Source organism: Panthera leo, chromosome B3 (genome assembly GCF_018350215.1).
Source record: "Panthera leo isolate Ple1 chromosome B3, P.leo_Ple1_pat1.1, whole genome shotgun sequence".
NCBI lineage: Eukaryota > Metazoa > Chordata > Mammalia > Carnivora > Felidae > Panthera > Panthera leo.
In genome coordinates, this window is record NC_056684.1 from 109,955,388 (window position 1) to 109,983,191 (window position 27,804).

Consider the following 27,804-nt stretch of genomic DNA (forward strand, 5'->3'; position numbering starts at 1 on the left):
CATCATGAGGCCAGTCTTCTGTTTATTAGGATGGGGACTTGCTACGTGGCCGTAGAGATGTCAGTCGCACTTCTATGTATGATAGAAGGGTGGCATTAGCAAACATTAGATTAGTGCTTTGCGAATACCCACTCACCAAGTGGAGTTAACTAAGTTTTTGCCGCAAAGGATTCTTCTGTAGTGTTTTTCTCTGTCTGCAGCTTCATGACATTTTGCTATTTGAAAAATAATTTTGGGGGCGCCTGGGTGCTCAATGGGTTAAGCGTCCAATTCTTGATTTTGGCTCAGGTCATGATCTCACGGTTGTGAGATTGAGCCCCGTGTCAGGCTCTACCTGGGTGTGGAGCCTGCTTAAGAGTCTCGCTCTCCTTCTCCCTCTGCCCATCCCCCTTGCTGTCTCGCTCTCTCTGTCTCTCTCTCAAAAAATAAAAAATAATAACAATAATTCTTAAAGTGCTGCTGTTCCCAGCAGGTAGCTATAGCACATAGTTGTGAAAGAAGGGATTTCTCTCTCTGCTATGTACACGGTGTTGGCATCACTGGGCAGTGCCAGTCAGGGTGAGAAGAGCCCCTTACGCCAGCCTGGTGACATGAGCCTGCTCACAGAGCTGGTACATATGGCAGACAGAGTCCTGAGACGGGCTAGCCTCTTAAATGCTTCTCTAAGTGTCCTGATAGATACTGTTTTTCCTCCCCATTAACACCCATATACCTGAATTTTCTTTGAGCATAGCTAAGAAGTATAAAGTCCATTTCCTTCTAGCTCTGAAGTTACAACTTCAGCCCCATTCCAGGATGACAAACTAGATTTTGATCCGTGCAGCAAAGCATGACTTTTCTGATAATATATAAAAGGCCTTACTTATCACGTGGTGGGTTATTATTTATCCGGAAAAGAACTCGTTGAGTAGTCACAGAAAGCATCGTCTCTGTTGCTGAAATTTTGTAAAGTACGGCGTGCAAGTAAGTAATCGAGAACGTTACACGGTACCTATTCATCATCTCGCATGGGTCCAATATTCAGTTTTCCACACAGCATTTGGAATAATGCAAGTTAAAATAGCTTACATTTGTTTAAAGGATGCAGTTTTTCCATGCTGGCAAAATACCGGGTCACATGCAACTATCTCCCGCTAAATGCCTTTTGCCAACCCCACGCTGCCCCTGCCCCTGCCCCAACCCTAAATTTCCCAACACCTTTAAGTTGAAGAGTATGCACATTTTAAAAAGGTTTTCTTCCACCCCCACCCCCCACTCCCCACCCCCACCCCTGTAAATGATGCATATTAACAGCACATCTGAGCTTCTTCGGTGCGTTGGGAGTTCTTTTTTCTACGTGTCGGTGACAAGATCCTCTAACCATTTGTTTCTCCCAAGACCGGAATTTGTTTCAAAGTTCACGAAACTGAAGGAGCGGTGGCAGAGTGCGGCCCAGAGCCTCCGGCAGAGGAAGAGCCACATCGATGGGCTGGTGGGGCGATGGCGGCACTTCACCACGGCCGCGGAGGACTTGCTCCGCTTCCTCGCCAACACCGGCCCCCTGCTGTCTGCCGCCAAGAGCCAGGATTGCCACAGCCTCCCCCAAACCAGGAGGCTGATCCGTGAGCTGAAGGTAATGCCGGCACGGTAGCAGCGCGAGGACTACGGTGCGATCGTCGTTGGGAAGGTGTTCATTCACCTCAAGTTTTGTGGGTTTTTTTTTTAATATATTGCAATTCAGGTGTGCTCTCTGTACTGGGAGGATCAGCTATCCAGGGTCACTGTGACCCTGTTCAGCCTTGTCCCCAGCCTTGTGGCGTCCGAAACCCAATCTTACCCGTTCATCCAGAAATAGTGAGGCTCTCTCGGGCTGCGGGAGTAGGGCTGGAGTTGGGGATGGGTGGGTAGAGTGGGGCAAGTCTCAGTGACAGATTCCTTCCAACCAAGCTTTAAGGCACCGACTGATGAATAACTTGACCACCAGTGCCATAATTTACAGTGGAACTCTTGCTTACTCTTGAAGGGCAAATTCATTTAGGCAACCAAGTTTTCTCTTTTTTTTTTTTCTCTTTATTTTCTCTTTTTATTTTCCCCTTTTTTTTCTCTTTTTTTCTCTTTTTTCTCTTTTTTCTCTTTTTTTCTCTTCTCTTTTTTCTCTTTTTTTCTTTTTTTCCTCTTTTCTTCTCTTTTTTTCCTCTCTTTCTCTTTTTTTTTCTTTTTTTTTTTTCCTGTTTTATATTAATTCCGGTGTTCCATGCAGTGTCATATTAGTTTGTATTAATTCCAATATTGCTCAATGCTCATCAAGGTAAGTGTGCTCTTGGGCAACCAACTTTTCAGTCAGAGAGTTGCTGAACGAGCATAGGTTTCGAATAGTTAGTGGGCAGTCCCCAAAACATGTTCCGTTTAGCTGTAGAACCACTCTGCACTGTAGAGGTACAGCTAAATGAAACACCACCCTTTTGAAATCCTGTACTCTCTTCATTCATTTATCCAGTTATCAGGCACCAATTGGATATATCTGCTCTGTGCCCGGCACTGTTTTAAATGCTGGGCATGTGGTATGGGCAAAGAGAAGAGCCTTGCTCTCAGGCAGGCAAGCAGACAAATTAATAAACAAGGAAATGCTAATTCATCTGATTGGTGGTGGGAAGTCGGACAAATCAATAAATAAGGTAATCAGATTGCAATAAGGCATATGTCAACAACTAAAACAGGACCAGTAACGAAGGGGCTGGTGGCTGCTTTTAACTGAGTGACCTCTGGGAATATGACATGTAAACTGAAACCTGAATGATGAGAAGGAGCCAGCCGTGCAAAAATCTGGGGAAGAACCTTTCAGACAGAAGGAATGTCTTACCCCAGAGTCCGCAAGATGGGAACAAACTTGACAGGGCAGAGGAACAGGAAGAAGGCCAGTGTGAGCGGAGTATAACCAGTAAGGCAGCAGTGGTAGGGAGTGAATTTGAGAGGCAAGTAGGGAGGAGCGCTTTGTAGGTGAGATGTAGTAGCCGGATTATAGTCTTCCTGTAATCGGAAGCCTCAGTTGGAACAGGGGCAGCATGGTACCATTTGTGTTGTTTTTGTGTTGTTGTTGTTTTCAATGCGGTCTCCACGCCCGGCACAGAGCCTGATGCGGGGATTGAACTCGAGACCCTGAGATCAAGACCTGAGCTGAGATCAAGAGTTGGATGCTTAACCTACTGAGCCACCCAGACGCCCTGATACCGTTTGGATTTTTTAAAGACCCTCCAGCTGCTCTGAGGGAAGATAGATAATAGGGGCACCGAAGGAGAGGCAGGAATCCCAGCATATTACTTATCTCTTGCTGCATAACAACCGTCATTGATTATTAGCTCTCAAAGTACTCGGGGTCGACAGGGCTCAGTTGGGTGTTTCTTGCTTAGGGTCTCTCAGGAAGTTTCAGTCAGACGGTGGTGGGGGCTCCCTCACTTTCATGTCTAGCACTTAAGTGGGAAAGACTCAGACAGCATGATGCTCTGTGGTCTCTCCACATGAAGGCTTCTTATAGCCAGACTTTTTACATGGCACCTCAGTGGACTCAAAGGTGCACGTCCCAAGAGAGAGATCCAGGGAGACGCTGTACTGTCTTCTAGACCTAGCCTCAGAAGTCACATAAGTCACTTCTGCCATCCTCTGTTAATGAAGGCCATCACACATGCTCACACAGGATTAACAGAAGGGGGCAGAGACCCCAATGCTTGATGGGGAGTGATGGCAAGGTTCTGGAAGAGCGTGTAGGACTAGGAATATTGTGGGCATTTTGTGAAAAATACAGTCTCCTATAACCAGTTAGAAGGCCATTTCTATAGTCTTGGATAGCTGTTATGATGGATAAGAAAAGGATGATCATGGTGAAGACTGAAAAAGGATGTGTTTGTAATAGAGTTTACAAGACTTCCTAATGGTTTGGATGTGGCAGGTAAATAAAAATCTAAGTCAAGATGACTCTAGGGTTTTGGCTTGAGCATCTTGGTGGATAGTGTGCTGTTGACCAAGTCAGGGAAAATTGGAGGAGGAGCAGGTCTTTTGAGAAGCCTAAAATGCCTATAGATGTCTATCTCTTTGGCCATGTCAAGCAATACTATGCGTTGGAAAGACGAGTGTGGAGTGTCGGGACGCTCCCTGAGTTGCGGTTCCTCTTATTTGTGTCTGATCCTGAGGGGACAGTCCGCTTTCCTACTTTGTATTGGGTTATATCAAGTATTCCCAGAAATACCTTTGTAAATCAATACTCTGTTGATTTTTTTTTTAAACATCAGTTCCCATTCTAGAAAATGCCTACATTATGCCTCCCTTGAGAAATTTGAAGATGAAGGAAATCATATTTAGAACAGAAAAAAAAAAGAAAGAAAGAAAACTAAGTTGTTTTTTTTTTGTTTTTTGTTTTTTTTTCCTGAAACCAAATGCTTTTGGGAGTATGAGTCAATTTAAAAGTGTTTACTTCATTTTTATAGTGAAAATAGGTACTTTCAGTCCCTTTAAAGAAGAGCCTGGAGGCGCCTGGGTGGCTCAGTTGGTTGAGCATCCAACTCTTGATTTCAGCTCAGGTCATGATCCCTGGGTTGTGGGATCGAGCCCTGTGTGGGGCTCCGTGCTGAGCGTGGATCCTGCTTAAGATTCTCCCCCTCTCTCTCTCCCCCTCTCTTTGTCTCTCCCCCTCTCTGTCTCTCCCCCTCTCTGTCTCTCCTTCCCTCTCCCTCTTCCCCTCTCCCCCACTTTCACTCTCTTTAAAAGGCTCTTTTTTAGAGCCTGCACGATACTCAAATGGAACATCATACAGCTGTCCTCTGGGGCATACGCTGATGCATATGTTTAAGTGCCCATAATAAGTTTAAGTGTATATTTTTTATATTTTGCCTTTTTTATTTGTTCTCTCCTTTTATATTTGTTCTCTCCTTTTATATCTGTGTAGCATAATATGCACATTTGACTCTCAGGGGTTAAGAGTAAGCTGACTCTTCTACCATGGTCGTAGTGAGTATTTGCTCTTAATTTCAGGTCTAATACTCCGATCATTTGCTTAATACTCTTAGGTCTATTTATCTTGTAGGCTCTTAGTCTTTGAAGTATATATTTTTATGTCTTTATGTCTCTGATCATTACACTAAGAATGTTATCTCTTAACCATTGGAAATTATTTTAAGATCACATTACTTAGTGTAGTATATAGTAGTATAAAACGTAACCTTAGATGTGAATGTGTGTGTGTGCGTGTGCACACTTTCTAATCAGATCTGTCTAATTTATGTATAATTTAACATTTATCAGCAGGAAAAGCTCCGAAGGAAATGTTCACAAACACATACGGTCGCAGTTGGATAATAGCAGAGGCTTAAGGAAATCACTTTTTTGTGTTTTTTGGTTTTCTAGAGCAAAGACATTCATTTTCAGAGACGGCACATCACCTATGCACTCACCTTAGAAGCTGGGGAAAAGTTACTGAACGCAGCTAGCCTGGAAACAAAAGAGTTGATTGACAAGAAAATCAGTCAACTCCAGGACAACTGGAAGGACACAAAGCTCCAAGTAGGAGAGATGATTACCCAGTTGCAGAGCAATATAGAGGTAAACTCACCGTTTACTTTTCCTGATATTCAGGTGCAGTACATAGAATTTTTGTTTGCTGTGCAAAAATGGGAACGATTTTAGGAAATCACAATATTGTAAGTTTTCCGAGGGACCTTGAGTCCTAATCATACTAGGTACTTGTTGCAAAATAACAATCGAACATTGAGAAAGTTCAGTGTTAAATGTATGCATACTTGAGGTTCTATTTTATATTCACTTTTACAAAACAAGAAACTTGTTCACGTTCCATGGAAGTTCTGTACAGAAAGCTAATGTTCCACATATGGTCTGACCTTGCGTGTGGTATGTGAAAATAAACACGGTAATACTTCCTCTTTGTTCTGTCATCCGAGAATGTGCTTTTCCACAGAAGTGCGTATAAGAGTTTCACGGATAATTTATGATTATATTTTTAAGAACCAAAATGTTTTATTCTGAGTTGTTATTAGGAAATAATTATTATTTTGTTACACTAAAACATATCAAGGTATTCTTAAGGACTCTGAGCTGCTTTGATCCCATGGCCCAACACAACTATGCTGCCCGAATGTTTTTGTGGTTTTTATTATTTTTCTTATATTTTCTTCTCTAAACATTATTTAAAGTGGTCTGTTTAATTTTTATTTCTCTGAGCATACCTGCTCCTTATAGCCCACTTCCTAATCTATTGTGGGTGTACCAAAACCAGATAACCAAGCTTATCAGAGATGGTTTGTTTTTTGTTTGAATGTTTGTTTATTTCTGAAAGAGAGACAGCCAAAGTGCAAGCAGGAGAGGGGCAGGGAAAGAAAGGGAGACACAGACTCCAAAGCAGGCTCCAGGCTCTGAGCCGTCAGCACAGAGCCCGATGTGGGGCTCGAACTCACAAGCCATGAGATTGTGACCTGACTGAAGTGGGACGCTTAATCGACTGAGCCCCCCAGGGTCCCCCAGAGTTAGTGTTTTTGAATAAAGAATAAATATGTGCTGAGTTAGGGCCTGAACATCTCTACTATGAATAAAATATCCGAGTTTTATTTGGTATATGGGCTATGTGAAATTCATTAACTAGCAAATATTTGTTGAACACTTCCCCTGTTTGCAAAACACGGTGGTAAATGTATTAGTTAATGGTTTGCGGGGAGAAATAAGGACTCAGTTTCATTTCTCTCTTCACTTCCTTCTTGGTTATGTTCCAGAGAGTTGATGTTGCAGACAAGCAGCCTCCCCTCATGTGAATTCTATGTTACCGTAGATTAGGGGCAACTCAAGTGCGTTTAGGTATCAGTTGTACTGAGGAATGTTTGACTTTACGTTTGTCTACTTTTAGCAACCTTGGGAGTAGAAACTTATTCCAGTGAATCTATTGTAAACATTCTGAACTTGTAAATGCAGGCAACTATTTTCTCAGTGATACAAGGGTAAAGGAAAAGAGATGCTGTGAGAGAGAGGAAGGCATTGCAGAGGTGAGGGGGTGCGGGCAAGCGGACTGCAGGCTTAGGCCGACCTTTGACTGGTGTGCTTGTAAGCGCATATCCTTGGCCAGTCACTTTTCTCTGAGCCTCATTTTAAAATGCGAAACCCTGTCAGTCTCCTAAAATTATGATAATTACAGTGAGATAACGAAGTTGAGAATGCTTTATAAACCGTAAAGTGCTTTAAGCAGAAGGCGGCAGTCAAAGCAGCGGTGAGAAATGTGGAGCGAAGTTCACTATGAAAGGGTCACTAAAGCCACGCTATTTCCAGAAAGAGAGAGAGCGAGCGCAGAGGGACATTAGAAAGAAGACAAGAAAAGTGGTTGAGTGCTTTTGCTTTATGATGTGTGTGCCCAAGACTGTGTTAAAAATTAATCCTTACAGTAGCCTTTTAAATGTGCACTTTCCGGAAACTAAAATAAAAATAAGATTAGATCGAGGATGTGGGGAAGGAAGAAGAAATCTTTTGAAGCAAAAGCCAACCAACTCAGTCGTTGAAATGAGCCACACATAAAGCTGCAACAGGGGTATGGAACCATACTGGTGTTCTATCTGCTTTTAGACTAGTCTTCTTGAGAAAAGGAACTGGGTTTCTGTGGGATTTACAAAAAGACATTTAATGGAGTGGATTAAATGAGTTGTTTGGTTTCTGCGATTCATTCTTAAAAGCAAAGCACTTACCAATTTTAATACTGTTTTCAAATAGACCTGGGACCAGTGTGAAAAGAAAATCAAGGAGTTGAAAAGCAGGCTGCAAGTTTTAAAGGCACAAAGTAGAGATCCTCTTCCGGAACTTCATGAGGACCTCCATAAAGAAAAAGAGCTGATTAAGGTATTGAAAGCTGCAAAGTCGCGTTGCAGATAATCACTTAGCGGTTTTCAGAGATGTTGAAGTGTTTGCCTTTCTATCCTGTGTTGAAACTGTGTTTCCATGTTCAGTCAGAAATCGTTTCCCCTATCTTCTATCTAAAATAACATCCTGGTCTCTAAAGCAGTTAGAATTCATGCTCTTTGAGATCCATGCATAAATCTGAGAAAGGCTTTTACAGAAATTCTTCTTAGGAATTGGGGGGGGGGGGGTTCCTCCAGGTCCTCTTTCTGTTTGTTTCTCTCCTCTGTAGTACACTGAAACCTGTTCCCTTAACAAATGACCTTGTCTTTGAAATGAGAGTAAAGTATTATTAAAGAATTCCTTTTTTAGCAGCCAATAAATGGGTTGGAGTTTTTGCTCAAATCTCGCATTGAAAAAAAAACATTTTTTAAATTATTTTATTTGTTTTTGATAGAGACAGAGCACAAGTGGGGGAGGGGCAGAGAGAGAAGGAGACACAGAATCCAAAGCAGGCTCCAGGCTCAGCTGTCAGCACAGAGCCTGACGCGGGGCTCGAACTCACGAACTGTGAGATCATGACCTGGGCCAAAGTCGGACGTTCAATCGACTGAGCTACCCAGGCGCCCCTCAAGTATCACATTTTTATAAAACCTTCCAAACTATATTCTGCCTAGTTGATACAGCTCTGACAATTATTTGTGGATATTTTAGGTCTTTGCAGAAATGGAATAGTATCAGATCTGTAGATAAATTTGGGGAAAATAAACATCTTTTTGACATTGAGTACTCCTATTCTTGAATATGGCATGTTTCTCCTTTTGGTTGTATTCAATAATTTATAATTTTCTTTAGTATTGAACATCTTTTGTTACATTTATTTTTTCCATGTTATTTTTTAGACTATTGAAATACTTTTTCTAATTATATTTTCTATTTACCACTTGTGCCTAGAAATGATCATTTTTGATTCATATTATAGTCAACCATCTTGTTAAACTCTTTTGTTAATTCCAATAATTTGTCTACATAATCTTTTGGGACAGTCACCATCTGTAAAAAATGACTTTTTTTTTAAATTTCTTCCTTTTATTTCTATACTTATTTATTTATTTTTTTTTTCCTGTACTTTCTACACTGGTCAGTACCTCCAGAACATTTTTTAGTAGAAGAATCGGTAACTGGCTGCTTCACGTCATTCCTGGTTTTAAGAATGATTCCGACATTTCACCATTAAGTATGGTATTTGCTGGCGATGGCTTTATTAGGTTAAGAAAATTCCTATCTGTCCCTAATTTTCAACCTTTTTATTATCTCCACATGTTTAGGTGTAGATCTAGATCTCAGAGACAGAGGAATTTGGAGTCACTCTCTCAGTTGATCCATAGAGTTTCCTTCCATAAAGTCTAGAAACCAGGGCAGAATGTGAACTGTAAACTCATAAGAAGGCATAATGTGTCCCAAGTGTCACACTCTTCAGTTTCCAGTGGGATCCTTTCAGTTTCCACAGCCGCCATGTTCTACCTCTGAGTGTAAAAATCAGGAAGAGAGGCCAAAAGCATTGAGTTCATCGATCCCATGACCATATTCCAAAACGAACTCAAGTAACCTGAAGCCTGTCTAGGAGACTGCTTATCATTCCTAAATCACTGGAGGGAGATACACTAACCACTTGACCAGTCTGGGCTTTACTGTCCTCCTCAGAAGATCACATTGTCATTACATCTCAGCTGACACGTGGAATACCACTTCGTGACATACTAGCTTTTCACTTTTATGGACATCTGTGTTCAAATGATTGAGTTTGGGGGACAATTTTTATTTTTAAAATAATTTTGTCAAATGATTGAGTTTGTCAAATGATTGAGTTTGGGGGACAGTTTCTATTTTTAAAATAATTTTTGAGTAAGATTGTCAACATGGCTCAAAATTCAGAAGGTGCAAAAGGCATACATGAAAAACGTTTTAATGTTTTATTTAATTTTGAGAGAGCATGAGCAGGGGAGGGGCAGAGAGAGAGGGAGTCAGAGGATCTGAAGTGGGCTCTGAGCTGACAGCAGCCAGCCCATGGGCTCGAACTCACAAACCATGAGACCATGGGCTGAACGGAAGTCAGACGTTCAACTGACTGAGCCACCCAGGTGCCCTGAAAATTTTTTCTCCTGTTGGTTTTTCTCAACAGAGGTAATCAGTGTTACCGAGTTGTTGTGTATTCTTCCAAAGATATTCTCTGCATATACCGGCCAATATTTATATACATACACGTTTTTTGGTCCTATGTTTACCCAAATGGTAAGGTAGAAAAATGGGACTTGGCAATCCCCCTGGTAAGTGAGTCCACAGGCAAAGACTTTAATGCTGCTGTGCTGTGTCAGAGTCCCATTCATTTCATGTAATCAAAGAATGAAATTTTACATCTCATGTTCTATGAACAATGGGAATCTTACAGGCAATATAGACAGTTTCTCTGGTTAAATTAAGAAAAACACTTACCTGAGTGGCATGTTCCCTTTTGCAGTTATGATTTGGTAGCAAGTCTGGAGTATTTTCATTTAAAGACAGGAGCATGATTTTTGAAATATTTGTACAAATAGTGATCAACCATAATAAACCTCCACAGTCGACCTGGCTCTATATATTCTTTGATGATTCTTTGCTTTTCTTACTTTATGAACATTTTAAAGTTCTTGAGACCCTGCCAAATTGCTTTCCTTTCAATCGTACATTTCTATATCTCAATCATACATTTGTATATCTGAGGACTTAAGTACACAAGGCATCACGGTAGGTGCTCAGCAATGGATTGGTGAACTGTGTGGTCATTGCTGGCCAGTAATGGAACTGACGGTTTAGACTACTTGAGAGACACATGCTAACCAAAGAGCCTCACTCGTGTGTGTGTGTGTGTATGCGCGCACGTGAATAAGTATGGTGAATGTTAGACAGGAAAAGGACAGGGGGCTACAAGAGTGTAAATAAAACAGGGGTCCCAACCTTGTCTGATGACTCAGAGAAGGCTCCTCTGAGGAATCACCCTTATGTCTGAGATCTGAGAGCGTAAATGGGAATTAACTAAATATATTTGTGGAAGCATCAGGGTGAAAGAGTGGGTAGCATTTCAACTAAGTAAAGAAATACAAACTTAAATAATAACTAATCATTATGCATATTAAATTTGTCCAGTATATGTATTAAACTTGTCCAACATTAGGCATATTAAACTTGTCCAAATTTTAAACTTGTCCACTTATACATATTTATCCAAAGGTATATATGTATATGTGTGTATATATATATGTATATGTGTGTGTATATATACATATATATATCTATATGTATATATACACACACAACGTATATATATATATGCAACATATACATATATATATAACAACACCAGAAAGTATGTGGAGAAAGATATAGCCATTCTTCTTAGAATGCAATTTGGCAGTATTTATTAAGAATTATAAAAATGTCCATATTCAAAAGTTCTACACCTGTTCGTTATCCTTTCAACTGTAGAAGGAAACCAAATATCCAAATCAAATCAATTTAAACCTGGCTGTGGAAAGCCTAAACATGCCTCCCTGACTATGCAGGCATCTGAGCCCACACCTCTGAGCAGGGCCATGGACAGGCTGAGCTTCCTGGCACCAGACTGAGAAACACTCTGTGTAGCTCACAGTCTTGGGGTCTTTAGTTTTAAGTCAGTGAGTGGTACGCATCCACTTATGGGTCATTCCCTTTATAGCCTATAGCTAGCAAAAGTGTTCCACACAGAATCTGCTCTCATCCACTTTACTAGAATCATGAGGGTAAAAGTAGGTAACAAGAGTTTAAAGATTTTTCTTCTTTTTTTCTTTTCTTGTTAATGCTTTAAAAAAAATTTTTTTTTAATTTTTTTTTTTAACGTTTATTTATTTTCGAGACAGAGAGAGACAGAGCATGAACAGGGGAGGAGCAGAGAGAGGGAGACACAGAATCTGAAACAGGCTCCAGGCTCTGCGGGGCTCGAACTCACGGACCGTGAGATCATAACCTGAGCCGAAGTCGGACGCTTAACCGACCAAGCCACCCAGGCGCCCCTAAAAAAATTTTTTAACGTTTCTTTATTTTTGAGAGAGAGGGAGGCACAGAATCCCTAGCAGGCTACAGGCTCTGAGCTGTCAGCACAGAACCCAGTGCTGGACTGGAACCCACAAACCATGAGATCATGACCTGAGCTGAAGTTGGACACTTAACCAACTGAGCCACCCAGGCGCCCCTCCATGCAACCTTTAAAAAGAGTTCTGTGGGGGCGCCTGGGTGGCTCAGTCGGTTAAGCGGCTGACTTCGGCTCAGGTCATGATCTCGCGGTCCGTGAGTTCGATCCCCGTGTCGGGCTTTGTGCTGACAGCTCAGAGCCTGGAGCCTGTTTCAGATTCTGTGTCTCCCTCTCTCTGACCCTCCCCTGTTCATGCTCTGTCTCTCCCTGTCTCAAAAATAAATAAACGTTAAAAAAATTAAAAAAAAAAAAAAGTTCTGTGGACCATTTGAGTAAATATAAATTTCTGTCAGCAAGTTATGCAATCATGCCAATGTAGCTTTTAGAACTCTGAAAATGAATCAGGATTAACACATTTCTATTGTTGCCACCCCTCAGATTATTTTTGATGTAAGTAAAATAATCTCTTCTTTCTACTGCAATAGACGGGTACAAATGAAGACCCTTTAAACATGCCAAAGAAAAATCTGGAGGATTCTTGTGTTCCTTTTACCCCCTCTGTTGTGAAAGCACTTTTCGTAAGTCCTAGAATTCAGAAAGTTTAAATTTGACACATTTTTAAAAATAATTGTTTTCATGCCCAGAGATTTTCTGCTAACCAGTTTCTGCCGAATATTAGGGAAGACTTTATTTTTTCATCCATTATATTCATTTTTGGGGGGAAGCTTAACCAAAATAATTCCGTTGAACAGAAGCCATTGTTATGATGTTACGATTGCCACGGTAGCAACAATACATTTCTTAGGTGTTTTTTTTTTTTTTTTAAAGATGGGAAATCACACTTGATAGACATTTCTGTGACATTGTTTCAGAATTAAAAGTGTGTGGTGTGTGTGTGTGTGTGTGCAAGAGAGAGAGAGATTGTTGCCAGCCTCCAAAAATAATTTCTTCTCAATAAAGGTAAAGACCTACATGACTTTAAAATAGAACTAATTCTATAAAAATCTGAACTATCTGAGCAAAGGAAAATAAAGGTAGAAAGGAGTTTTCCTTTGAGAAAAGGGTGGTGAAGAACCAGCCAACCACAACAGCAGCCGCTGCCCTGGGCTGTTTCTCATTCAGAAGGTCCCGCCCCTTTCCCTGGCCTCCCCTCCCCCAGACCAATCAAAGGATTAGCCTACAGGTTTGGAAACAACAGCAGCTTGAGTTGAAGGGTTGTTTTTTCCCCCCCTTGTTGTGTTTAAATGCAGGAACTAGAGAAGTCTTTGGCCAACTGGACCCAGAACTTGAAAGAACTTCACACTCTGAAGACCGACTTAACCCAGCACATTCTTGCGGAGGACGTGATGGTTTTGGAGGAGCAAACAGAGCATTTGCACAGACAATGGGAAGACCTCTGCTTGAGAGTAAGTCAGTTAACTGCAGGGCACGGCTGTTCTGGAGTTTATTGAAATGTCTCCAAAGGCCAGACAAAGTAGAAAGGGGCTTAATTTCATTGAACCGGAGGCCCTTTTCAATTGGAGCCCAGGCTGGTTGCTGTTCCTTTAGAAGGCAGCAACATGGTTAACAGATTTGACCCTTTGTTTCTCCAGTGCTCAATGCTGGAGGTTTGCACACTTTTAATAAGCTTTTTAAAAACTCACCTTAAATGGGGTGGGGGGGGGGGGGGGGGGAATTGCAGTTACCGGCAGCTGTGAGCTTTCTGCTCTCTGTCTTACACAGATGACCAGTACCCATTGGTATATTAGAATCAGGACTTCAGCAAAGAGGTCTTGTCCGGCCTTAAGAGCAATGTCTCTGCAGTATCTCTCTGGGCCCAATGAGCAGCAACAGTCTTACTTAGTGCCTGACACAGGGGTATTTCATCTGAGAACTCTGTATTCACATGCAATCCGATGTTCCTTTCAAGTAGCTGGTTTTTTAAAACTCTCTAAAAGAAACCGTCAACAGCTACACGTAGTACCTCCATGGATCACTTCTCCTTAATAAACATTGGATCGTGGTTAGAGTATAATAGTACATGTTTGTGACAGGATGGAACTAAAGGGTTCGAAAAGGTCTTTGTTTTGAGAACATATAATCCTAAGAAAAATAAATTCCTTAATCTCATTTTTGTGAATGAAGAAGTGTATTTAAAGGATGAAATTCACTTTTGAGTGCCTTTGAATAAAGTAAAATAATTTTTTCTTCTTGATTTTAGTATTTAACATTCACAATGAACCATAATTTTAAATGATCTCTTAGAATTTTTGTTCATATTTTATATAAAAGAAAATATTTAGAGTATGTGAAAAGCCTCCTAAAACTTAAGGTAGAAGCGGGAAACTGGGGCCCAGATGTTCTTTTAATTGTTACCATTAGGAAACCAATCAGAATGGCGCTGTGCAAAATGCCAGGATTTTAAAAAGCTAAGATAAATAGATGCCCTCAGGAATGGAAACACAAAACTTGTTTTTTAGGGATAGTTCTTTGAGCCTTCTTAACACGTTTGGCTGGGTGAATGTATAAGCATTAAGTATTTTTGCCTCACTCTGAGAAGATTACTTGTTTTCATTGTACATAGCAGGAAAATCTCTGGGAGTTCTACCTTAGTTTCCCCATCTGTAAGGTGGGGTGTTAAAACTTTATCTGGGGCACCTGGGTGGCTCAGTGGTTTGAGCGACCGGCTGTCCATGAGTTTGAGCCCCGCGTGGGGCTCTGTGCTGACAGCTCAGAGCCTAGAGCCCGCTTTGGATTCTGTGTCTCCTTCTCTGCCCCTCCCCCGCTCATGCTCTGTCTCTCTGTCTCTCTCTCAAAAATAGATAAACATTAAAAAAAAAAAAAAAAACTTTATCAAAAGAACTCTTAGCTACTTCTTTTAACCCTAAGATTCTAAAGATTTTTAAGAGCCGAGAATACTTTTGTACATTTAGGAAGTCTGATTTGCATTCTTTATACTTAACTTGTAAATTTGAACCCTTTAAGGAGGAAGAGCCTTTGTGGAAGTCAGCTTAGGGGTTGCTAATGCATAATAGAGCATTGGGTATGTGGGGTCAGCCTGCTTACTACAGACCAGTATGTGGTTCCATTTCCATACTTTGCATCTAAAGCCAGAGGGCATAATGGGAAGGTGGATTAAATGAGAAATGTGCATTTGTTTTTTAATTTTACTTTGCTTTATTTTGGAAATCTACCACTAAAATTGTGAAATAAATTTAATTTTTAGTCCATTTGCATTATAAACATTAAATTAATGTTTTGATCTAGATTTATAGTTTTTAAGTTGAATAGGCAGGACATTGGCCTTAAATAGAAATAAGGACTTGGTCATTTTTAAAAAGGTAAAAGATTTGAGAGCATCTGGGTGGCTTAGTTGCTTAAGTGTCTAACTCTTGATTTCAGCTCAGGTCTTGATTAGGTTCGTGAGTTCAAGCCCCATGTTACATGCTGGATGTGGAACCTGCTTTAAAAAAAAAAAAAAGTAAAAGATTTGGGTCATAAAACTGTAAATTAGCATGTAGCAAGCCATCGATAAAGGTATATTGAAAGAACAAGGATCAGAAGAAATTTGGGTGATGTTTACTGTATTTAGCTAATCTTTCCTATCTAATTTTTAATATGACCTGGTAATAGTAGATATGCATTGAATAAAACTGAATTCTTTCGGTCAGTTACACTTCAGACATAATCTTGATTTTGTTGCTTTTATGGCATTTATCAAAAGGTGTAACTGTTGGGGCACCTGGGTGGCTCAGTCGGTTGAGCATCCGACTTCAGCTCAGGTCATGATCTCGCAGTCCATTAGTTCGAGCCCCACGTCAGGCTCTGTGCTAACAGCTCAGAGCCTGGGGCCTGCTTCGAACTCTGTGTCTCCCTCTCTCTCTTCCCCTCGCCCACTCACACCCCCCACCTCTGTCAAAAATAAATAAACATTTAAAAAAAATTTTTTTAAAGAAAAAAAAAGGTATAACTGTTGATGTTGAACCCTAGGTAATGGGTAAAGTTATTTAAGTCTACAGGGTTACTGATTAAAATGAATGAAATTCATAGTCTTTTTAATGGGGGGAAGGGAAAGGAAATAGTTTCCTTCCTGCCAACACTCAGCTGCCAAATTCATTTTCATTTCCAGGTGGCTATACGCAAACAGGAGATTGAAGACAGACTCAATTCATGGATTGTGTTCAATGAAAAAAATAAAGAGTTGTGTGCATGGCTGGTGCAGATGGAAAACAAAGTTCTACAGACAGCAGATCTTAGTATTGAAGAAATGATTGAAAAGTTACAGAAGGTAAGCAGGAATATCCAGATGGTTGCCGTTAGGACTGCCTCGGAATTCTCTGCCCTCGTTCCCAGGCTCACAGTGGCCTAACCTGTTAGATATGTTTCTAATATTAAACATTGCAGAAATTTGAACGCCTTTCTCACTGTCTTTATTCATTCGCAGAGAAAAGTTGGTCAGTGATGATTCCAGAGAGATGGGGGAGTTGTGGGACCATCATAGGAGGGCATGAGGCTTGTTGTGCCTACTCTCAGGAAGTCTGGCCAGAGCAGGGCTCTTGTCAGCTTAAGCATCAGTTCATATGCCAGGGGTTGTGGCTTCTCTGGTTGTCGCTATGAGAGAGCTCCCCTCGCCAAAGGGGAGACGCCAACAGCAACTGGGGCTCATAATTTTTGAAATGGCCACCAGGCTCCACAGGGGAAGGCTTCTTGCTGCAGTCACCCAAAATGCCACTTGGTTATTTCAAGAAAGCTCTTACTGGGGCTTCTGAGTGGCTCGGTCGGTTAAGCATCCCAATTCGGCAGAGCCTGCTTCAGATCTTGTGTCTCCCTCTCTCTGCCCCTCCCCCACTCACACTCTTTCTCTCTCTCTCTCTCTCTCTCAAAAATAAATAACTTTTTAAAAAATTTGTTTAGAAAGAAAGTGGGATGCCTGGGTGGCTCAGTCGGTTGAGCGCCTGACTTCGGCTCAGGTCGTGATCTCACGGTCTGTTGAGTTCGAGCCCCACGTTGGGCTCTGTGCCGACAGCTCAGAGCCTGGGGCCTGCTTCAGATTCTGTGTCTCCCTCTCTCTCTGACCCTACCCCCTTCATGCTCTGTCTCTCTCCGTCTCAAAAATAAATAAACATTTAAAAAAAAATTTTGTTAATAAAAATAAAAATGTAAAAAGATAATAACTACTGGGGCGCCTGGGTGACTTGGTTAAGCGTCCGATTTCGGCTCAGGTCATGATCTCACCATTCCCGAGTTTGAGCCCTGCATCGGGCTCTGTGCTGACAGCTCAGAGCCTGGAGTCTGCTTCAGATTCTGTGTTTCCCTCACTCTCTGCCCCTCCCCCACTCACACTCTGTCTCTATCTCAAAAGTAAATAAACATTAAAAAAAATTTTGTTTAAAAAGTTAACTACTGCCTTACGTATTACACATGAGCCAAGTGGGTGTTGTTTGACTTTTTAGCTACTCACTGAAGAGTTGCATTAACAGGTAAGAGAAGTTTTTGAATTCTTTTTTAATTTCAAGAGGCGGCTGTATGTTTGTGACTGGCGAAGAAATGAATTTTCAGTAGTAACTGAGGCTTTTGTGTTTTGGTGCCTTTGCCAGGACTGCATGGAAGAAATAAACTTGTTTAGTGAAAACAAGTTACAGTTAAAGCAAATGGGTGACCAGTTGATCAAGGCCAGCAACAAGACAAGAGCAGCTGAGATCGATGACAAGCTCAACAAAATCAATGACCGCTGGCAGCATCTTTTTGATGTCATTGGATCAAGGTGAGAAATGGCCTAGAAGTTACTCTTATTTCCTAGGCACCGTGGTGACATCACACATCCAGAAACTAAGCTTAGTCTCCTCTAAAGCAGCCTAGCAGTTTCATAAACTTAGGAAGGCAAACTTCGGGTGAAATTCTTATTTCAACCTTTTAGGAAGATTGTATTTTCATATATGAGACTTCAATGTTTTTTTCTTTAGCTTAAAATTTCATGTGAAGTTAGGTTTAATTTGAGAAGAGATCCTGGACGAAGTATTTAGAAACTTCAACTCTACTTCAATGCTTGTGTGTCCCCCAGATGAAATCGTCTCTGCCTGTCCCTGCTTGTACGTAGGCAAATGCAAGTAGGTCGGGACATGTGCCTGATTTCTAGATGCTGGTCTGCAGGCCCCAGTGGGCATCTGGTCCTAAGATGTGGCCTTAGGAGGCATGTCGGTAGCCACAAATCAAAGCTATATTCTCTAGTGCAACCTTATCAGAAATAAGACTGGTAATTTTATCTCCCCTCACAGAATAATGAAGCTGACACCACCCAGAGCTTTTAAGTGTCTTTTGTCTTCAAATTCTCTCTCCAAAGACAGACCCCAACCGAAATGTTTTTCACGTGCAACCTGGCCTGCAAAAAATGGTCACTCAGCTCTGGGACCAGTCATGGCAGCTTTGTATTTACACTGGCCATGCGAGTCTCTTCTGTAGCAGTGTGCTCAGATATTTGGAACACGCCTGAGATGCAGAATATACAGGAGGACCTATAAGGAGAATGAGGAATTAGGGAGTAATGAAAATAAGATGCTCTTAATAATTTGGCATTTATTTCCTTGACCTCACTGTTTACTGTAAACCGTAAGTGAACCTGATTCAATCAGCAAGGGCGCCAGGCTAAGGGCTATGAGAATTACAGACAGGAAGTAAGATGAGTCAATTACGTTAATGGGAACAGACATCTGAGCAGCTGTAAAGCCAAGTGGCTTGAGAGCTCAGAGCTCATCTTTCTGGAGTGGGGGCAGGAATGAGGAGGAGCCTTTCAGAGGAGTGGTGTTCCCAGATGGTCCTGAGTGATGGGTTGGGATCCTTGAGGGTTACTGGTGGCAGAGACCGTTACGTTGTGAGCAAAAGGATACAGGGATCGAGCAGCTTGGAAGTCTTTCAGAAAATAACAAGAAGCTCCATTGGCTCAAATGTAGGAGATGAAGCTAGAGAGGTGGATTAGGGCTAATGCTTAAAAGACCTTCAATCTCAACCGAAGATTTGGCCTCCTAAATAAAGTCTGAGTCATTCATGGTTCTTGAGCAGTGGAGGGTTTGCCAAAACAAACATTACGGTGATTTGGCTGGCAGCATAGGCTGGGCGGAATTTAACTTGTCTGTATTGCCAGTTGAAAAAAAAAAAAATCTGTAGAAATCCATGGTGGTAACCCAAAAAAGATTAAGAGCACAGGTTTTGAGCACATCCTGCCTTTCCCACTTACTGTAGAAACTTGAGTGGTATCTAACCTTTATTTTATTATTATTATTATTTTTTTTAATGTTTATTTATTTTGGGGACAGAGAAACAGAGTGTGAGTGAGTGGGGGAGGGGCAGAGAGCATGGGAGACACAGATTCCAAAGCAGGCTCCAGGCTCTGAGCTGTCAGCACACAGCCCGATGCAGGGCTCGAACTCACAAACTGTGAGATCATGACCTGAGCTGAAGCCGGACAGTGAACCAACTGAGCCACCCAAGCACTCCAGATCTAACCTTTCTAAGCCTCAGTTTCCAAATCTGCAAACTACGTCTAATAGCACTGCTTACGTCAGAGGCTGCTATGAGGATGAATGGTTTGTGTCCCGCATGTGGCACAGGACCAGCCTGTAGGAGCCAGCATTCCCTGAGTGGCTGTTATCATTGTTTTCCCCTAAGAAGACTGTAAGACGAAGTAGCATGTTTATTAAATGGGAGAGGATTCCCTCAGTTGTGTCTAATACTAAGAGGTCTTTCTTCCAGGAGACCAGTGTCTTTGACTCTCTTAAATTCCCAGTGCTTAGAACAGTGCCTCAGAGAGGCACCTGGGTGGCTCAGTTGCCTAAGCATCCCACTCTTGATTTGGGCTCAGGTCACGATCTCATAGGCTCTGAGCTGGGCATGGAGCCTGCTTAAGATTCTCTGTCTCCTTCTCCCCCTGCCTCTCCCTCTGTCTCTCCCTCTCTCTAAAAAACAAAACAACAACAACAGAGCGTCTCAGATATTGGTTGACGTGAACATTTCAGTGCCTAAGAATGCGATCGTTTCTGTTAAGTAAATTGTGTCTAGCATGTCTTTGTTGACATCGTCTTTATATCCTAAGTCTTCTGGAGTCTTCTGGAGCACCTGGCGCTAATCGAGAGTATGATGACATCAGACCTGTTTATGGATCATTTAGGAGTAAGGTCTAGATTATGCTTCCCGAAGACTAGAGTGACAGTCCATTCTTTTTTTTTTATTTTTTCTTTTTTCTTTTTTCTTTATTAATGTTTATTTATTTGAGGGGGGAGGGACAGAGAGAGAGAGAGAGGAAGAGAGAATCCCAAGCAGGCTCTGCCCTGTCAGCACAGAGCCCACCTGAGGCTGGACCTCATGAAACTCGAGATCATGACCTGAGCCAAAAATCCAGAGTTATATTCTTGACCATGTGCTTTTTACACATGATTTCACTTAATCGTCATTGTAATTCTGAAAGGTAGATACCATTATCCCATTTTACAGATAAGGAGACTGAGAAGTTGAAGATGCGTAACCTGCCTGTAATTACATAGCCAGCATGTGAGGTGCCAGGATTGCCACTCATAGTGGTGTTGCCTCCCTGCTCCCCTAGACTCTTGCGGTTTGTAGCGAAGAGAACAGAAGGAGAGTCTAATCCCTTCAAAACTAGAGGACTTGGGAGAGAGTAATTTCTCTTCTCTTAAAACAAAGACCAGGTGAGACAGATGGCTGAGAGCCTAAGAAGCTCTGAATGGGGTTTACCCTTCAGTTGACTTTGTAGGTTGAGGCAAGCTGAGACCTGCCATAGCCTCACGTGGAATTAGCTCCTTGTCGGATCTCTGACACTGATTTCATGCTGGGTACTACGCAAAGGTGTCACCACTGAGGAAAGGGGTTGGGAGCACAGGCTGCAGAATTTAGATTTGAACAATGCCAAGCAGAACCTTTAGTGTCTTGGTTGATAAACTAGGCACAAGATCCTGGATGAGAGAGCAGCAGGACAGCTATGGGTCTGTTTGCACACATACGCTATTAGCCTGGGGCTCAGTGCAGGGTGGTTACATGGTAATGAGGAGGAGAAAGCAGGCTTAGACCCAAGCCACTGTTCTTTCTCTACTTGTAAGGTGTTCTTCAGCTTCTGTAAAATCGTTAAAGCAGAGAACCTGAAGGATACATCTCCCCAAATTACCAGCTAATCAAAGGAGGGAGCAGGGGAACCTAACCTCACATAAGGTTATATTGGCCTTGGGTGTAGACATCAAAATTCCGAGAAGTGGCTCTCCGTGAGAATTGCTGCAGGAGATTTTCCCAATCGTCATGGGCCCTTGGGCAGCTGCTTACCTTAATGATATCTAAATTCATGTAAAACATACTATTCATTTCACCAACAGAAAGGCCATTGAAGCACTATGTTTTTTTTGTTTGTTTGTTTGTTTTTGGCGTATGGTGTGATTATTCTAGAACTCAATCTGACTTGATGACAAGAAATATTAATTTTATACTACTATGCTTATTTGACAGATTAAATGAAGAGTTAACTTTTTTATGTTTTGGGGTTTTTTTAATGTTTATTTATTTTTCAGACAGAGAGAAACAGAGCATGAACGGGGGGAGGGTCAGAGAGAGGGAGACACAGAATCTGAAACAGGCTCCAGGCTCTGAGCTGTCAGCACAGAGCCTGACTCGGGGCTCGAACTCGCGACCACAAGATCATGACCTGAGCTGAAGCCGGACGCCTAACCGACTGAGCCACCCAGGAGCCCCAAGAGTTAACTTTTTTTAAAATTACAGTTATTAGGGCACCTGGCTGACTGGGTCAGTAGACCATTCAACTCGATCTCGGGGTTGTAAGTTTGAGCCCCACATCGAGTGAAGAGATTACTTAGAAATAAAATCTTTAAAAAAATTGTTTTAAAATATTGTAGCTATTAGCTCCTCCCCCTTCATGTTTTCTTAGATAATATCTTTGAAGACTGACCCAGCAAAATGTCAATGCAGGAGAGACAACTAAATTACAAGAAGTTTTCAGAACTCCCAATATGTGTGATCCCGTTTTAGAGGCAGCTCAGCTACCTATTAGTGGGAACACTTTAGGCACGGGATGTTGGATGATGGACAAAAGGTACAAAGTTGGCTTGCTTCATTCAGCCAGCACAGACCAAAGCTCTGAAAAGGGGGTCCTGCCCGCCCCCCCCCCACCTCCCCACCATCCTGCCTTCAATGGGACTGATGCCAGAGGAAAATTCAGTCTCCTACTTCTCATCTGTGTCTACCTGGATTTCAGAAACCCAACAGTTGAACTCCTTAAAAACCCATCTACTTTTGTTTCCCAGAAACCCCTCCCCATTGCATTCAGTAAACCCCTAGCTTCATCCTATGAAGTAGGAGCCCTGTGGCCACTGGTCAGTCTGTCTTTGGTAAGTCACTTTGGCTAGTTGTGGAGCCTCTTCAGAGACCTGGGGAAAAGTAGCTGAGGAGAAGGGAAGCTCTTTTTAAAGACTCTTTCTAGCAGTATGTGTGAATGATCTGGTCAAAGCTGTCAGTGCCTAAAACAGACGGGACCACTGGATGGAAAGACATACTCCAGAATGTTTACATTGGTTATCTGTTGGTGTAGGCATCATCAGTGACTTCAGTTTTCTTTTTGCTTATCTGTTTTTTCTGAATGTTCATTATGGAAAAAGGAACCACGGGGGCTTTATTTTTTCTTTTCCTTAAGAAAAAATGTCCTCAATGTTTTTACCTTTCTCTTTAATTTCTCTTGATGGTTGGCGCGCCTGGGTGGCTCAGTCAGTTAAGCCTCTGACTTTGGCCCAGGTCATGATCTCACTGTCCGTGAGTTTGAGCCCCACGTTGGGCTCTGCGCTGTCAGCTCAGAGCCTAGGGCTTGCTTCAGATTCTGTCTCCCTCTCTCTCTCTCTGCCCCTCCCCTGCTCATGCTCTCTCTAAAAAATACAGATCTAAAAAAAAAATTTAATTTCTCTTGATGGCAACGTCATTAGCAGACTTGATATCCTTAAGCCAGTGTTTCAAGGGGGGGACTTGCTCAGGCATGCTCCCATACGATCCCTCCCTGTTTAGACTAGATAGTTCTCACTATCAGAAGAATCAAGCCCATGAAAAGAAACTTTTTAACTAAGCATAATTTTCACATTTCACCTACCAAACGTGAAAACCCCACCTGTTTCACAATAGTAGCAATTAAAATTTTGTCATTTGAACCTAGCAGTTATTACCATGGCAACTATGTGTTGGGAGTGTTTTCCATCCCTTGCAGAATGGGCAGGGAGATGTGTGCCTTTTTAAATTGATAAAGTTTTTCCTTGCTCTCTTTTTATCTGTATTTTCTCAAGGTTATTTTGGAAGACCAAACAATGCCGCTAGTCATAGAGTTGACTTGCTCTGGCCTGATCCAGTACAACTGGAAGGATTTAGAGATTTTAGTGCAGGAGAAGCCAGATGTGAGGTCACCCTCCCCATCTCCATTTTCCTTCCCATCAGCCTGATCTTTCCCCCTCCGGAGCATGGGGCTGCTGCTCCTGGGCCCTGAGGGTTGGGGAGTTTCCTCAAGAAGACCGCAACCACCAGGGGGTCAGTGAACGGACAGCATCAGCAGGTCCAATGTACTAGTCTCTGGGGGATCATACTTAGCAGGTCCCAGGGACAGCTAAGCGTGTAGGCACCAGTTAGATGTTGCATTTGGGGAGAACGGTTTCCAAGACTGTGCTCTTAATTTCACGGGTCTAGAATGTGCTCGCTGTGTTTCAAGGTGGGGATATAATAATTATGGTATGTTGGGCTTTAGGGACCCATGAGAAATGATATTGTTGAGGCTTCAAATAAGGCGGAGAGTAAGTCTGAAAGGGGCTGGACACAAACCAAGGGTGCTCTGGTAAACAGCCACTTGGGATACCCTAGAGAAACCCAGATTAGGGATATGGAGGAATTTTCAGAGACATTATGGTCAATCCTGGGAGGAACTAACAAGGAAAATTGCAAAATCTCTTCCTCTGCAAAGTCTTGAACTCCATTTGTACTATAACATAGAATTTTTTTGCAAAAGGTGGAGGAATGGAGTTGGTGAACTCTCTGCCTTTTCCTAAACCAGGATGCACAGGGCTAAAAAGGCAGGGCAGAAACCCACCTCCAACCCCCGCATTCCCTGGAAATTTCTTCCTCAGGAGGACCCTAGGAGGGTATCCCTGTTGGACTCAGGGGTTTCCAGTTTCACCAGTTTTTTCCAATCTGAAGCCAAAATTTGGCTTGAGGAGGACAGAAATCCTCTTTCCCGTGCCCCAAACCTAAATGTTTCTCTTCCCTCTGTTTACAGCACTTCATAAATAACCCACAGCCAAGATAACACTGTGACTTTCTTCCTCCAGCATTGCAATCCTGTAGCGTCAGAACAAAGACTGTGTGTGTGAGAGAGAGAGAGGAAGGAGCTGGAGATATTTGTTTATTGGAAGGGAGAAAACGGAGATTAAAACTGCAGTGAGCCGAGAGGCAGGTCGGCTCCCTTCCTGGGGGCGCTGCTTTGTGGCCCGAGCCTGCGGGAGGGCGGCCGCTCGGATGCTGAGCCAGGGGATGGACTGGCGGGTGGCCGGGGGAGGGGCTGCCTTGGCCCGGGAGGTGGAGGTGCAGCCGGGAACTTGGAGCTTCCCCTAAACAGAAGGAATGGTTTTTTCTCATCAACAGTAAGTGCCATTTCAGCCATCAGCCCAGCATATGGCCGAGGGGCGGCTGCTGCCTCTGTATGTCTCCCTTTCTTGCTCCCTCATTTTGGTTACAATAGGAGCGATGGATGAGATGGTGGCTGTGGAGTGTGTGTGTGTGTGTGTGTGTGTGTGTGTGTGTGTGTGTGTGTGCTCAGCCATGGGGAGGGGGGGATGGGTTCTCTCCCAGTGTCAGCTCGCGAGCGTGGCGTCTGCGCCCAGCTTTTGACAAGCAAGGGAGAGGGGCGATTATGCTGTGTGGAAAATGGAAGTCCTCCGGCGACATGAATGCTTCAAAGAGACGATTAGCTCAAATGTCTCAAATCAGGGCTTCAAGATCTTGGAGTAATTGATTATCTTACTATAAAGCTGTTTAGTCACGTAAAAAGATGCAGTTGTACAGAATCTGTATGGTGTTTTTAGCAGCTGACAGCTGCCCCCAGGTTTGAGTAGCTGTTTGTTTCTGCACAAATTCAGATATTTTGACCATCTCGGTTTTCAGTATTTTTTAAGTTATGCTGTCCACATTGGCATAGGATTTTTTTCATTGATGATGATCTAAGGTCTTTGTATTTTAGCTGTAGACCCTTTAGCATGTAGAGAATAGGACTGCAGTGTAAATTATTCCATATAGGTGAATTTGATACTAGAAACCTCCATCCTATGTTGTAAGCTTTAGGTCTGCTACATAGAATGATACTAACCAGATTTGGTTTTGTTTGTTTTAGAGGGAGACAGGGCTCATAAGTATTGTATTCTGATCTATCACTATTAAAATAAAACTTTATTCGCCTTGATTATCTGCTGCATTTCTACCCGTAATCCCTGCAAAAGATCTCCTAATTTGTAGCTACTCGTAGTAAAAATTCTTATTTTGTTTGATTTCATATAAAAAGGTCTTCCAGTAATCTACACAGGTGAGAAACTTCCCCTTTGCACCTAAAAATGTTGTTCTCCCAAGCCTCAGAATTAGAATTTGACTCGGGAAATCACACTTATTGTTTGTAGAGAAACAGGATTTCTATATGTGGTGCACCTGGGTAAAACATGGGCAAGTTAGAGACGATGAGCCACGTAAACAAACTGCCTCCATGGTTGATGTAATGCAATGTTGTGGTTGCTTCCCTGTGCCAGCGGTCTGGATTCTGAATGGGTTTCCTTGTTTCTCAACATGAACTCGAGATTTAAATGTTTCCAAGAGCGATATTAACAAGGCCTAACATGGAGGTTGGTTGCCTGGGTTGGCAAATGACCCATACTTCTTGACCCTGGAAAGGTGATAATGAGATTACAGTATCTGTATAGAATACGATACAAACTCAACAGTACACGTGAGGGTTCCTAGAGTAAGTTGTGACGGGATTATCTAAAAAAAAAACAAAAAACAAAAAAACATTTATTTAAATCACCATGCAATTTTGGATATTACGTCCTCAGTCGGAGGTTGGGACATAGGGGTAGGTTGGATCCTGATTAGGTGAATCTTTTATAGCTTCTTGGCAACGTTCTTCTTTTCTTTTCCTCCTACCTTCCCTTTCTCTTTAATTTGACCTAAGGGTATGTATGATTTGTGTGCCTGTCAATATTTCGCTTGCCCTGTATGGAACCAGACCAAGTCCAGCTAGTATCATTCTATGTATCAGACCTAAGGCTTACAATGTGTGATGGAGGCTTTTAATATCAAATTCATCTATATGGAATAATTTACATTTCAGGACTATTCTCTACATGCCAAAGGACCGAGCATGTAGGGCTTGCAGTGTGGCAGCAAATTGTTCTGTGGCAAGATGGCTTAGAGGTGCTCTGACCTTTACCTCTTTCCTTTAACATAGAACCTAGCTATGTGTTTTATGAAAAAGACAAATTTGAAGGTATGGGTGAACCTCCTTTACTCATTCAAAAGATATTTATGAAACGCCTCCTATATTGTTATTATAATGTCGAAATTCAATCTAAGTTAGGCTATCAGCTCTTTGGGAATAAGATCTGTATTTCAGTTGTCTCCTGAATCCTTGGGATCTGCACAGGATCCAAGACAAAGCACATGGTTAAATGCTTACTGAAAGGAAATCATGGAGGGGCAACTGGGAGCACCCAAAGTATAGCACTTGGTGGACGGGCTTCTACCCCCGCAGCGTATCCTAGAGCCACGGCTCTGGACTTCTAATCACGTTCCCTACAACAACAAAAGGCATCCCGTGCCTAACGTTATCTCATGGGCTCGTGTGTGCACGTTAGCGTATGTAGGTTTATATGAGTTGCCATGAGGAAAGAGCCTAAGAACAGCATGCCCAGGTTGAAATCCTGCCTCTGCCATTTAATCATATGTGACTGGGGCAAGTTATTTAATCCCTGTGCCACAGTTACCTCCTCTGTCAAATGGGGATGCTAATGGTACTGATCTCCTAGCATTGCCAGGAGGATTAAATGAGTTGCCCGTGTATAAAGCACAACAGACCTGGCACAGGTACATGTCAGCATGGTCTGTAGTTGTGCCACATGGTCGTAAAGTTTGTGAATTCTAAAGTGTGCCCAGTGTAGACGCTTCAAAAGAATGGGACAGCACTAGAAAGTCTAATATTTTGTTCCCATACTCCATTGGATTGTCTTGAGCACTCCATTTTGGACGTCACTGGCCTGGAGTATCAGTCCTGGTGAAGCCAAGTAAATTATTCTTCCACCTGCCTCCTACCAGTCCCCACCCCCACTTATTGTACGTCTCACCCTGGGATTAATAGGATTCAAGGTCGCTTCGTCTCTGTTTACATCCAGGTTCTTTTGTCTGTTAGCCGCCCCCCCCCCCGTTTAAAGAATTGCATTTTAGCGCTTTTCTTTTTAAAATAAAGAGGCTGGGATACTGAGGATGACGTAGGGTCAGGTGCTGGGTGGAGGTGGAGGCAGGAGAGCTGTGCGGAGGCTGCTGACCCTCCTCTCCCCTCCATTCTAGGGAGCTCTCAGGGCTGGGCTGCCTCTCCAGCCAGAGCCTCCAGAAGGGCAGCCCCTTGCAAACTGCAAGACTCCTTGTCCAATAGGGCCTGGGTTTCCCAGCTCCTCTGGCATTGTCTGGCATGTCCT

At 42.5% G+C, this 27,804-nt stretch overlaps 1 protein-coding gene across 4 annotated transcripts in view; it reads left to right on the forward strand.

Moving 5' to 3' along the window:
• Nucleotides 1–27,804, forward strand: part of SYNE2 (spectrin repeat containing nuclear envelope protein 2) — a 282,344-nt gene that overhangs the window by 225,685 nt on the left and 28,855 nt on the right. For 3 of the 4 annotated variants that reach the window (XM_042943457.1, XM_042943458.1, XM_042943459.1), the window contains 6 exons: nucleotides 1,378–1,612; nucleotides 5,374–5,568; nucleotides 7,732–7,857; nucleotides 13,309–13,464; nucleotides 16,167–16,325; nucleotides 17,635–17,801. In XM_042943457.1, coding sequence (XP_042799391.1) covers nucleotides 1,378–1,612; nucleotides 5,374–5,568; nucleotides 7,732–7,857; nucleotides 13,309–13,464; nucleotides 16,167–16,325; nucleotides 17,635–17,801 — 1,038 coding nt within the window. Of the gene's footprint in view, nucleotides 1–1,377; nucleotides 1,613–5,373; nucleotides 5,569–7,731; nucleotides 7,858–13,308; nucleotides 13,465–16,166; nucleotides 16,326–17,634; nucleotides 17,802–24,539; nucleotides 24,712–27,804 lie in introns of those variants that run through there. The other variant, XM_042943460.1, reaches the window with a different exon arrangement.